At 35.3% G+C, this 12959-nt stretch overlaps 2 protein-coding genes across 2 annotated transcripts; one reads left to right on the forward strand and one right to left on the reverse strand.

Moving 5' to 3' along the window:
- The first annotated feature begins 1660 nt into the window (after nucleotides 1-1660).
- LOC106420814 (GTP-binding nuclear protein Ran-3) lies at nucleotides 1661-3554 on the forward strand. Its single transcript, XM_013861666.3, has 8 exons — nucleotides 1661-1832; nucleotides 1932-2001; nucleotides 2192-2248; nucleotides 2333-2450; nucleotides 2639-2728; nucleotides 2832-3011; nucleotides 3103-3180; nucleotides 3275-3554. The coding sequence occupies exons 1-8, from the start codon at nucleotides 1830-1832 to the stop codon at nucleotides 3342-3344; spliced, it is 666 nt and encodes a 221-aa protein (XP_013717120.1). The 5' UTR covers nucleotides 1661-1829; the 3' UTR covers nucleotides 3345-3554.
- Nucleotides 3555-6439: 2885 nt separating this feature from the next.
- LOC106420811 (glucan endo-1,3-beta-glucosidase 13) lies at nucleotides 6440-8570 on the reverse strand. The gene is made up of 3 exons (XM_013861662.2): nucleotides 8431-8570; nucleotides 6983-8263; nucleotides 6440-6649 (listed from the first exon to the last, which is right to left on the reverse strand). The coding sequence occupies exons 1-3, from the start codon at nucleotides 8495-8497 to the stop codon at nucleotides 6615-6617; spliced, it is 1383 nt and encodes a 460-aa protein (XP_013717116.1). The 5' UTR covers nucleotides 8498-8570; the 3' UTR covers nucleotides 6440-6614.
- Nucleotides 8571-12959: the final 4389 nt, after the last annotated feature.

Below are 12959 nucleotides of genomic sequence, written 5' to 3' on the forward strand. Positions count from 1 at the left end.
GTGAGAGATTGAATGTTTATAAATTGACTTGTCAAACCTCATTATTTATGATACAAATTAACGTTTATAATATTAATGCAAATACATAACTTTGAGTTATTGATTAATACACGCATGTTATTTATTCTAAACATATTATTTATATTTTAAACACTCACTTGAGTTATATGTTATAATCTTCCGTTTGATGGTCTACACATGTGTGGTTTTCAATTTATTTTGCTTTGTAAATTTATTTTATTTGCTCAATATTTGCTTATTTTTTGCTCAAAGCTAAATTATTATTCATGTTATGTGTTAACTTTCATTCTTATATTTTTCTAGTTTTTTTGAATCTATTGGTGTTTATTATTTTTTGCATATTGTTGTTTTGTAGTGTCAGGTTTGTGAAGTTAGCTTCCATTTAAACAGCATACATTTAACTTTCATTTTTAAAAATCGCATGCATTTAATTTATTAAAATATGCATTTATATAAGATACACCATACCTTCTATAGTAAAAAATTTATTTGACGAAATTGACGGGGTTGAAAAATCAAAAAATATTAAATAAAATATAAATACGTTAATAGTAGTAATTTATATATTTTTATAATACAAACAAAGAAATATATAAGTAGTAATTGTTCTAAAAGAATAAATTTGTAAACAATATAAATAGGAACACAGATAGTATTAAAAATCAGTTAAGTTTTTTTTAAAAAAAAATATTACAAAAGATAAATTAAATTATTAAAGTAGACTCGCGAGTAGCGCGAATATAAATTATAGTGTATAAAATATGTTATGTCAAAATAAAGTAGATCGGTTTCTATGGCGACAGAAGCAGGATACTTACTCTAGCTCTTTCTCATGTAAGAATACGTGGGAACAGCTTCGCATGCGGAAAAATGAGATATCCTGGTTACAGGTTATCTGGTTCTCTCAGGGGATATCTCGATTTTCTTTTATCACTTGGCTCGCTGTGCTGGGTCGTCTTTCCATTGGAGTTAGAATGAGAGTGTGGAATGCTGAGCAGCCTTGTGTCTTATGTGGTGAAAAGACGAAACTCGTGACCATTTGTACTTCGTGTGTCCTTACACCTATACAGTGTGGTTGCGTATCGCTGGAGGAGTTCTAGGGAACAGTATAACGCCGGACTGGAATGATACTATGACTGGTCTACAGGGTAACACCTTCTCAGCAATGGACTATGTTCTGATTCGTCTAGCGTTCCAAGTGACAGTGTATCTAATCTGGAGGGAGAGAAATGCTTGTCGGTATCAAACTAGTTGGATAGGAACAGGGCAGATGTGTTGACAGATTGATCGAACTATCCGTAACTGTATTCTTGCGCTCAAATATGGTGCCAAACACAAGTTTGAGGGTCTCTTACGACGCTGGTTCGCCATCTATGACTGAACTGGACAGTGGTGACATGGGTCCTTTATTGATCGTTTACTCTTTGCTGCTATATAGCTTACTTCTTAACCCTATGGAAATGACCATATTCTTTCATTCTTCTGATTAATTTGATATTTTATCAAAAAAAAAAAGGTAAAATAAATTCATGTTTTTTTTTTCACTTTACAGGCTCCCACTCTCCCGAACGAACCCGGATCCAGCTCAAGAAAAAACAATGAGGCCGCGGGGAAATGGCTATGTATTAAGAAAATTATTTGGGCCTGGATCCAGTTCTCGAAAACCGGGTTAGTGAGCAGTTGCGTCAATCCTAAGCGGCGGAACTCTCTCACAACAACACTGTTTAAAAACCCTCTCTCTCTCGCCGCCTTGCTATCACAAAATCTTCAAGTCGCTTCGTTCGATCCCCTCAGCTTCAGTTTCATCGATGGTAAGTACCTTCGTCTCTCGCCTTATACTCTTGCTTACCGCTCTCTTCGATCTCGCGTGATCTGTTGATATATTCCATCGCTTTTTGTTGTTTTCTCAGGCTTTACCGAACCAGCAAACCGTTGATTACCCTAGCTTCAAGCTCGTCATCGTTGGTGATGGAGGCACAGGTACCTTCCTAGCCTAGATGATTAACTTGTAGCGGCTCAATTCCGATTAGAAACTGCTAGATTGTCTCTTTAGAGAGCTTGATTTTGTTACTTAGCTATGCTTAGTATATGTTTGTGATTCGTCCATCTAGTTCCTGCAGTGGAATGCATCTGGCTGGCTATATTGTTAATCTTGTGATTATTTGCACAGGAAAAACCACATTTGTCAAGAGACATCTTACTGGAGAGTTTGAGAAGAAGTATGAACGTAAGTACGGACTTTATGTTCCTCTAGTTAGTAGTGTAACCCTTTTTTATTCACGACTTTGCCCATCCTGATTCTTTCTTGCAGCTACTATTGGTGTTGAGGTTCACCCTTTAGATTTCTTCACTAACTGTGGCAAGATCCGCTTTTACTGTTGGGATACTGCTGGACAAGAGAAGTTTGGTGGTTTAAGGGATGGATACTAGTAAGTAGATTTCTTACTTTCTTCCTTCTGATATGTATCAAAATTGTCAAGAATCTTCTAGTGATTGTGAATGGCAAAATGAGAAGCTAGTATGATATTAGTTGATCTGATTCTCCTGTTGCAATTAGTGTCTTTGCTTGCATTGGCCATGATACAAAATTTGTTTTTGTTTTTGTGTTGTGTTGCAGCATCCATGGGCAATGTGCTGTCATCATGTTTGATGTCACAGCACGTCTGACATACAAGAATGTACCAACATGGCACCGTGATCTTTGCAGGTATGAACACGCAGAAGCTAAACTTTTTTTGTAGTATGTATGTGGCAAATTGCTAAACCTAAATGTGATGTCTTCAATTTTGTGTGTGTGTGTGTGTGTGCAGGGTCTGTGAAAACATCCCGATTGTACTCTGCGGGAACAAAGTTGATGTGAAGAACAGGCAAGTGAAGGCCAAGCAGGTGACATTCCACAGGAAGAAGAATCTCCAGTATTACGAGATATCTGCTAAGAGCAACTACAATTTCGAGAAGCCATTCTTGTACCTTGCTAGGAAACTCGCAGGGTAAACAACAGTTTTGACGCTGATCTGTACTTTCGTTCGTGGGGTATAAACTAAAAAGATGGATAAAGAGTTGATTTTTAAATGTTTTCAGGGACCCTAACCTTCACTTTGTGGAATCACCTGCCCTTGCTCCCCCAGAAGTACAGATTGACATGGCTGCTCAGCAACAGTAAGCTTTCTAAACCTCACTTTTATCTTATTACATTGCTGAGTTTCTTATGCTAGGTTTCTTGTTCACTAAGAAATTTTTTATGTAATTGTAGGCACGAGGCGGAGCTCGCAGCCGCAGCAAGTCAGCCACTCCCTGATGACGATGATGACACGTTCGAGTAGAGAGAGAGACAAACTATTGTCATTTCTTCTTTTTTTTTTTTTGTCTGGTGGAGCTATTTCTATTTGTGTTTGTATTCTTCAAGATATGAAGTTTGAAATCTACGTTTGCGATGGCACTAGTAATTTCCCGGTTGGAGTCTTTGTAATTGACGTAGTCGTTGAGCAAAAGCCAAGCGTTCTTATATAATAGTACCTTTTTTTTTCTGGCAACCCTTTTTCTTATTAAGAACACCAAGTTATTACTTGCTCTCTTAACTCTAGCAAACTTTGAAATTAAGACTGTAGAAAATTTAACACATTATTTTCTACTTTTTACATTCCACATCTTCTCATACGTCTCATATTCAACTTACACTCTTCTTTTGTATTCTACAATAGTTTTGTTTAATAAAATTCAATACATTATCTCATATTTTTTATATTAATAATTTTTTTATTTGTTTAATTAAAATAAAGATAAATCACTCAAATGACTTCAATATATTTAAACAACTATTCTATCTTTACTTTATAAATATTTAATTATACAAAAGTAAATAAATATAAATTTATTATTATTATTATTTTCGAATAATACACATTTGAATTCAATCTTTAATAAAAAAGCTTGAATTTTTGTAAAATTTGATATTAAAAAAAATATTTTGAAATCTGAATTTTTTTACTGAAACAATTGTTATGATCCATTTTAGAAAATAGAATGATAAAAAATTATAATAGAAATATAGATTTTTTTTTGTATCCCAATCAAATGAACCAAGTCTCTATTTATAAAGTAAAATAAATTTAAAATTTTGATATATAAAAAATAAATTAATAAATTATTTTAGTTATAAATAATTGTTGTTGACTAATAAAAGTAAAAAAGAAAATCCAAAATCTACATAACCCAATAAAAAGAAGACATATCATAAAGTTAAGACCCATATTTTGTTTATTCAACATTTGAAAAAATTCAACTAGTTGAATGAATCTCAATCATCTTTCAACGGTCTCATTGCTTTATGTTTTATTTTTTCAACAGTTGAAACATTAGTTTCAACATCCTCAATGTATGTAACCCATTGACTTGGACATTTCCTTTGTCTTGTATCATAGAGTTACCTTCGGTAATACACGGTTTGGTTACCTCCTGTGATACACAGTCTGGTTTTGTAGCTTATGTGATATGCACACAGTCTGCAGTCAGTCGGTTTGATCATTGAAGATCCTCGAATTTGTTGTATATCTTTTTTCTAGTGAAGAAGGACCATCCTATTCTTCAGGTCGGATATATGGTATATGTCTTTGAGTGCATTTTTCTCTCCAGCCTTGCACACAAAAGTAACAACCTTCTTTCTTACAATATCAACACACGATCCATCACCAAACTTTACCTTCACTTTGGTGTTTAGATTCAAACTCGAAAAGAATTCCTTGTTTCTCGTCATGTGATTGGTCGCTCCATTGTCTAAATACCAAAAACTTGCATTGCCTTTGTCGATACTAAGATTCTTGGGACTTACCTTATGTCCATTCAAGAACACCACTTCGTGAACATAGAGAGCGTCAGCCTCTTGTGTCTCCTTTAGGTTGGTTTCTTAATTCCTTGTTGACTTCTCGGGACAGACAATTGTATAGTGACCCGGCTTGTCACATCTCCAACATATCACCTTCGAACGATCCTTCTTCGAGTTTTTGTCTTCGGTGTGTGACATACACATAGTCTGCAGTCACTCGGTTTGATCATTGAGGATCCTCGAATTTGTTGGATACTTTTTTTTTACTGAAGAAGGACCATCATATTCTTCAGGTAGGATATGTAGTATATGTTTTTGAGTGCCTTTTTCTCTCCAGTCTTGCACACGAAAGTAACAACCCCTTTTCTACGATATCAACACACAATCCATCACAAAACTACACTTTCATGTGATTGCTTGTTTCCCCTTGTCTTTGTCGATATTGATGGCGATAGGGGAAGAGGAAATTCTCAGCTACTCAAATCTAATCTCATTAAAACATGATCAATTTATATATTATCTTCTATCTTTTATTCTTTTCTTTCATTGAAAAGAGTTTCATCTATGGTAGATTAATGGTTAATTTTTCTCTTTTTTAATCTACCATCACAATCTTCGGTTTTAGTCTCCATGACTATGATCGATGACAAGAAATTCAACTCAGTTATGTTGAATCAAGTATCAAGTGGTAAGAAACTTGTCTAAACCGATTTACTTTGGAGACAAATACCATGGAGACCACCATGGTATGTCATTGTCATGAGTATGGAAGTGATGCAACCACAAAGGTATTTAAATTTTTTGAAGATTGATATTCAAAATATTTATGGGTGGTTCTTCACTGGAGATGCAATTTCCTTGTTGTATGGCGATGTTGTTAAAATCGTTAAAAATTGGCAATTCCGGTTTCTATATTTTTTTGAGAAATCAATAGATTGGATTTTTTAAAAAGAATATCTATAAATCCCATTTAGAATCTGGCCAGTGTTATAAAACAAAGAAATTTTTGAGAAAAAAAAATATCTTCAAAAAGAAGATAACCAAATGGTATTGCATAAAAAGAAGCAAGATGGATCCGATGAAAATTTCTTCAGATTTTAATCTTTGTATTTGTATTGTAATGTTTTTAATCTTATGTTTGAAATTTATTGTATTTATATTATTTTCTATAATTTCATTGTAATTTTACATTTTATTTAAATAAAATAGTTGTGAAAAAATAATAATAATAATAAAACGTGATTAGCTGAAAGACCATAAATTTTTTTGTTCATCACAAAAAAACATGATGTGCCTTAAATGATAATTGTTTTCATGTTCTTTTTTCATTACTTGTCATTTAAATTAGAACTATTTTTGAAATATTAAATTTAAATTCTTAATGTATATATATATATATATATTATTTTTTAGGTAGGATAGTTTAGTCATTTAACTTAAGAAAATGTGTAGTTTTCCAAAGAAATAAAATAGAGTGCAATTTTCAGAACAAAATCTCTTTGCATAGTATTTTTTTTTTCAAAATTTCCCTTAATTAAATGGCACGCAACTCGATGAGATTGATGTCATGTATAAACGTCGTAAAGATTTAAGACATGAAAAAAATACTGAGGCTATATTATACGAAGAAACCAACCAAATATACAATAGTGATAAGAAATCTACATAAATAATGATACGATCATTAATCTCGAATGACTAAACAATGTATAAAATAAATAGCAAGAAAATGCCACTAAATTAATCCTCCGGATCCTCCTCAGTTTCCATTTCAATGCCCTGTTGGAAACTCGCATTTCCCGTACTCTACAAACACGAAAAGCAAGAACAAACAAAATAATTTAATTTATATTTCTGTTTGTACGTCACAATGTAATTATACTTGTATATACCTATAATCTAATAGTGGGAAATTTATCAAAATTAGAATATGTTGTTGAACTATTATCCCAACCTCCATAACTTTTATCTAACCATCATCCAACTACCTTACCCATTTCTTAGCGAATTTCAGGAAAAATATATAAAAGTTACGATAAGAATAAAAGTGTGAAAATATATATACGTCAACCTAAGTATTAATTACGAGAAAATTAAGTATTAGATGATAATTTCAAGAGAAAAGGATAGAGTACGTACTAGGAGGCTGCGAGACCACGTACGCTGCACCACCAAAATCACACGTGCCGACACCACGTGCGTTCTTCTGATAGTAACTGTTGAACGCATAAGAAGCGTGTGCCTCTAACGATTCCGGATCGTAACACGTGGCACCCTTTTGAATCGGACGGCAATCAGCGCCTCCTTCCCCGCAAGCGTAGTCCAGACCTTCCTGAAGCTTCTCCTTCGTTGTTTTCCCGTTCGCCACACACCACGTCTGTCCCACGTGCGAGGGCGACTTAACCGGAACCTTCTCTTTGCTATCGTCAACCGGCGCTGACTTAGCGGAGAACGGAACGTCGTACACTTTGTTCTCGTTGGGGTAAAACAACCCGTAGTTTCTCTCGGACGTGGGCCCCGTTTTCTGATTCTCGTTAAACAGAGCGAAGAGATAGACGTTAAGTGGCTCCTCAGGTTTTAACGGCGTTCCGTTTCCCGTCAACACTCTCTTCACTAACCCGCCGTTATAAGCAGCCGCGTTAGCCGAACCGGCGCCGATCTCGTTCTCGTCTCCGGCGGAAGGCCAACCCGTCTCCGTCACCACGACCTTGACGTCGTTGAATCCCACGGCGGACATAGCTGCGAAAACGGCGTCGATCTGCGCGTCCAAGAGATTCTCGTACTTCAAACCGTTGCCGGAATCTACATTCCCGGCGTTCTCTTTAAACAGAGCATACTCCAAAGAGATCTTATCGGCGTTAGCCGCGTAGGCGAAGAAGGGATAAGCATTCACCATAAGATGCGACGACGTTTTGCGTAAAAAATCCAGCATCGGTTTAATCACCGGTTCGATTAAATCCGGTTTAAACGAACCGGCTGACGGCGGATACGAATTCGCCAAGGCGCTCAAAGCAAGCGGCGACGAGATCTTGATCGCTCCGTCGAGGCTAAACTTCGCAAGGGAGCTCTGAACGTTCTTCATCGCAGGAACGAGATACGCCGTCGTGTTCCTCGGATCGACGAACACTTCGTTTCCGACGGCGATTGCTTCGATATCAGTCGCCGGCGTGTATTTCTTTACGTTGTCCTGGACCCAGGCGTCGGTGTAGCTCTGATCCGCGGCGGCGGCGGAGAGATTCTCGTTGGGGAGGGAGACGACGACTTTGATGCCGGAGTTTGCAAGCGCGGTTAGGACGGATGCGTCAGTGTCGTAGAGCTTGACGCGGTTGATCCCTTGGGATTTGAGAAGCTCAACGACCTTCTCCGGCGCCGGGAGATTGTTCGCAATCCGGCCGTAGTTTACTCCGATCATTCCAGATTCTGTAAAGAAACAAAGATTAACATTAAACGAGAACTAAACCGACATTTACAATTCTATTAACCACTGGTTTAGTCTAACAACAAACGAAGATAGTTAGTCAGAATGCAACAAGTGGAATTCTAAGTGCAACAGATACATTCGTAAAGAGAGATGATGAAAATTTTACCTGCATGGGTGAAGGGAATGACTGAGAATGATGAGAGCATTAGCAGAGAAAGAACAAAGAGAGACATTGTTGCAGAGATTGAGAGAAATGTTTGTTTTCGGATGAGATAGAGCTGTTGTTTATATAGTGGATGAGAAGAGGGAGATGGAGGGAGTGGGTGGGACCCACGTGAGATATCGGGGTCGGTCTCTTGTTTTTTACTAATAACTGTTTTCAACTCGTTCACTCAATGACGTGTGAAAGTAAATTTATTTATTTTTGTTGCGAGACCGTTTCAATAGGAGCTGACAAGCTGTTGCAGTCTGATGGGAGTTATTTTGGGTTCACCCCTAGGATGAACCTCTAGGATCACCAACCAATAAGATTTCAATATTTTAAATTTGATATTTTTTAAAAAATGAAACAAAATATTTGCAAGTTATATTATGTTTTAAAAATAAAAAAGTAAAAAAATAGTAGTTACAGAAAAAAGAATTAAAAAAAAATCTTTTTAACGTCGTTAGCAAAACACTAAACCCTAAATCCTAATCCCTAATCCCTAAACCCTAAACTCTTGGGTAAACCCTAAACCCTTGGGTAAACTCTAAACCCTTGGATAAATCCTACACTCTAAATAAAAACACTAAACTCTAAAACTCTAAACCCTAAACCCTAAATCCTAAACCCTAATCCCTTGAATATTTTAGTGTTTAGTGATTTTGATTTAAAATTTAAGATTTATCCTAGAGTTTAGGGTTTACCCAAGGGTTTAGGGTTTCGGATTTAAGGTTTAGGGATTAGGATTCAAGGTTTAATGTTTTGCTGACGACGTTAAAAATATTTTTTTTTGTAATTACTACTATTTTTTATTTATTTATTTTTTCATTTTAATTTTAAAAAGATAATATAATTTGACAATATTTTGTTTCTTTTTTTAAAAGATATCGAATTTGAAATAATGAAATTCTATTGATCGGTGAATATAGAGGTTCACCCATTAATAAGTCGTCAGATGGTGGGGTACGTGCCAAAATTAGCATTAAAATTTTAGATTATTTCCTATAAAAGAATTATCATGCAGCTTTGTATACCTTTTTTTTTAATCTTTGTATACGTAACGTTCTGTATGGTTAAAGAAATGAATTGCAATCTTTCTTTAATCACGTTAGATCACATAATCTGACAAAACCAAACAAAACAAAAGATCACTAGTTTATTTGCATCTTTATTTTAGTATAGATTTTGAATTTAATAGTGATACGACTGCATTGGCGTTGAGGAAAAATTATTACAACCGTTGAGCCTATACGTAACTCAGTCAATATGTTCACTAATTATTTGATTACTGAGGCAAATTAACCATACCTTTATTTTTTTATAGTATAATAAATAACTTGTTGAAAACAGCTAATATGTATCCGTTAAAGTTAAAATTCATATAGGCGACGAAACTGGTTGGATGAGAATGAGTATGGGTGATGTGACGCATTAACTTATCATTAACCATAATAATTTGATAACATTTATCGTTTGTTGTTGGAATATCGACCTTTACTATACACAGTATAATCAATTCATGATGTTAAATGAAAAACCTATAACAATGGGGCCGTGTATATGGTGCCATTGTTCTATCTCCTAAATTTGAACGTTGTTGTAGCTCTGATTTCTAACGTCTCTTTTTAGAAATTTCCAATTATTCTGTCCTTTTTTCCATTTGGATGTATTATATCAATAAATGGTTAGATGTAATTCAGTGATTGAAGGGTGCTGTTTTTAGAATTTAAGTGACATGTATAAATGCTTAATAGTGCATTTGCTTATTTACAAGTTCGATATAAGAATAATGTGTAACATTTTTGTTTTGTTCAAATTCAAGTTCTAACTACTATATCAGTTTTAGCAACTTGGCCTAATGAACGCGTTTAGATGTGTCATATGTGGCAAAAAATAATGAACCGCGTAGGTTAGCTAATCAAACACCTCAGATTTTTTTCTTAAAATATATAATTATGAGTCAGGCTAAATGGTCCATATATTTGGTGTCCGTCCAAGGAAAAACGATATTTGTAGTTTAGTTGTACTATACAAAATGAACACTACTGCTAGCTATTAAATTTTTGATCTAACTACTAATTGAAAAATAAATAAATTAGCTATTACGATGTGAAATATGCATTTAGATTTTTGAATAATCTTCATATGAAATTTTAATTACCTGTTTAATGACAAACAACAAATAGAACATTCTTTTTATTTTTTATTATTTTACATTGTAATATGTTAACATGATTCTAAGAGTAATATATATATATATATATATATATATATTATTTAATAATGTTTCTTATTTATGAATGATTTGCATGTCGTACTGTATGAAATTAATATAACAATTCAAAGGAACGTCGTCCAGAGATTGGTTCAATTTTATGTACATATTCTCCAGGCCAATGTACATATGGTTACTATTACAATTCGAAATTTGGTTGTTTCGGTTTTGAGACCTAAATAACAAAAACAAAGTTAGACATCGATATAGAAATAGTACTTGTGTTTGTACTTTGTATGCTGGTTTAGATATACCGATATACATAGATAACAATATAATATTTTGGATTATGAAAGTTAACTCTATATGTTTATGGGGTTTATCGACATCGTACGTTATCTTTCGCCCAGGCTCGGAGTCGGTAAGCTTTGGTTCACACGGAACCATGTAAAACATTATGTTATACATGGAGGTGTCACTTTCATATTGACTTGTTTCTACCTATTACGGCCCTATTCCAAATATGAACGTAATAAAAGTCCTATATGAATACAAATATGCATATATTTCTTATCAACCAAGAAATAGAATTCAATGTGTTAGGTCACTTAAATGATGTCTGTCCGCCAAGTTGAATCTTAGATAGGAATTTAAGCTGCTTGTCCTTGATGTTTACGCTAGGACAAAAAAAATGCTGCTATTATCTAAATGAAATAAATGTAAATGTAGGTCGACTAAAAGGAGAGTCGTCCCGATCATCCAATTCGCTCCAAGAGAGAGGGATGTTTTTGTAGTCAAAGCAACTTCGGCACTTTCGTGTACCCATCGGACGGCAGCCTTTTCGGGGTTTCCTTAGGGACCGATTCACTCTGCGTAGATTGACTGAACGCAGAAAGCCTTCCACTGGCAGACGATCTTGTTTTTCACAGGATTTTCGTTACTCATGTCAGCATTTTCACTTCTAATATCTCCAGGTCTTGTCACCAAAAACCTTCTCCGATTGACAGAACGTTCCGCTACTGACACTTGAAAAGCAACTTTGCAAGGTCTCGTCGCTTCGGTGAATCACTTGAGCCCTGATACATTTTCGGTGCCATGGAGCTAGACCAGTGAGCTATTACGAAATGGATGTGGCTAAAGATTTTAAAATGTAGAGACGTTGCGAAGAAGCTATACAGGGTGGAAATAAAGAATGGGAGGAAAACATCTTTTTGGTATGAGTCGTGGTCTCCTTTAGGGTATTTGAAAGATCTTCTTTGTGACAGAGGCTATATTGATATGAGAATTTCTATCAATGCAATGGTGTGTGAATGCAGCAGACATCGAAAAAGATTCCATAGAAATCCTATTTTCAATAGAGTTGAAGAGTCAATTGATAGATATAAAGCCAATATTACAGAGGAAGAAGATGTATCTTTATGGGAAAATGGAAAGGGAGATTACAAGAATCGTTTCTCATCGAAGGAGACTTGGCAAGTGACTAGAGTGCAGTATCACAGTTGCTACTGGTATAAGATGATCTGGTTTAAGCATGCTACTCCAAAATTCTCTTTTGTTCTGTGGATGGCGATGAACGAAAGATTATCTACCGGTAAAAGAATGAGTAATTGGGGAGGCAGTGTTGATACTACTTGTGTGTTTTGCCGAGATCCTATGGAGACTTTGGCTCACCTTTTCTTTGACTGCCCATACTCTTCTCAGATTTGGGAGGGTTTGACAAGGAGGGTTATGGATACTCAATACACAACGAGTTGGAGGGGTATTGGCGCAGCGTACGAATGGGTGAACGGTCGATCTAAGAATATAAGATTCTTCGAGACCTATTCTTGGATTGATCAAGAGTTTCTTTCGATAGTTTCTTGAGACCAACTTCCTGTTTTGATGAATTTAATCGAATCTAAACAAGGGATAAAAGCAAAGCTCTTCTATTATAAAATCAAACATATCAAATAAGGAAGACAAAACTATGTTTATATATCCATCCTTTTAGACAAACCCTAATAGGATAAGGATATCATAAACCGTCATTCAAATTAAAACCCAAAGCCCAAATAATAGAAAAGAAATAACCTAAAACCAAAACGAATCAAGGATGACTTGAATCATCCGGTTGGCGCCAATGGAAGGAATGCTGCTGCATCAGGTCCCCCGGGCTGAGAAGGATTCGACCTCGAATCACTTGCGGTATCGGTGGGAAGAAAGCAGGAAAGATACTTGATGTTGAAGACATCGGAAGTGGTGATGTTGGCGGGAAGGCGGAGACGATACGCGTTATCAT

The sequence above is a fragment of the Brassica napus genome, chromosome C2 (genome assembly GCF_020379485.1).
Source record: "Brassica napus cultivar Da-Ae chromosome C2, Da-Ae, whole genome shotgun sequence".
NCBI lineage: Eukaryota > Viridiplantae > Streptophyta > Magnoliopsida > Brassicales > Brassicaceae > Brassica > Brassica napus.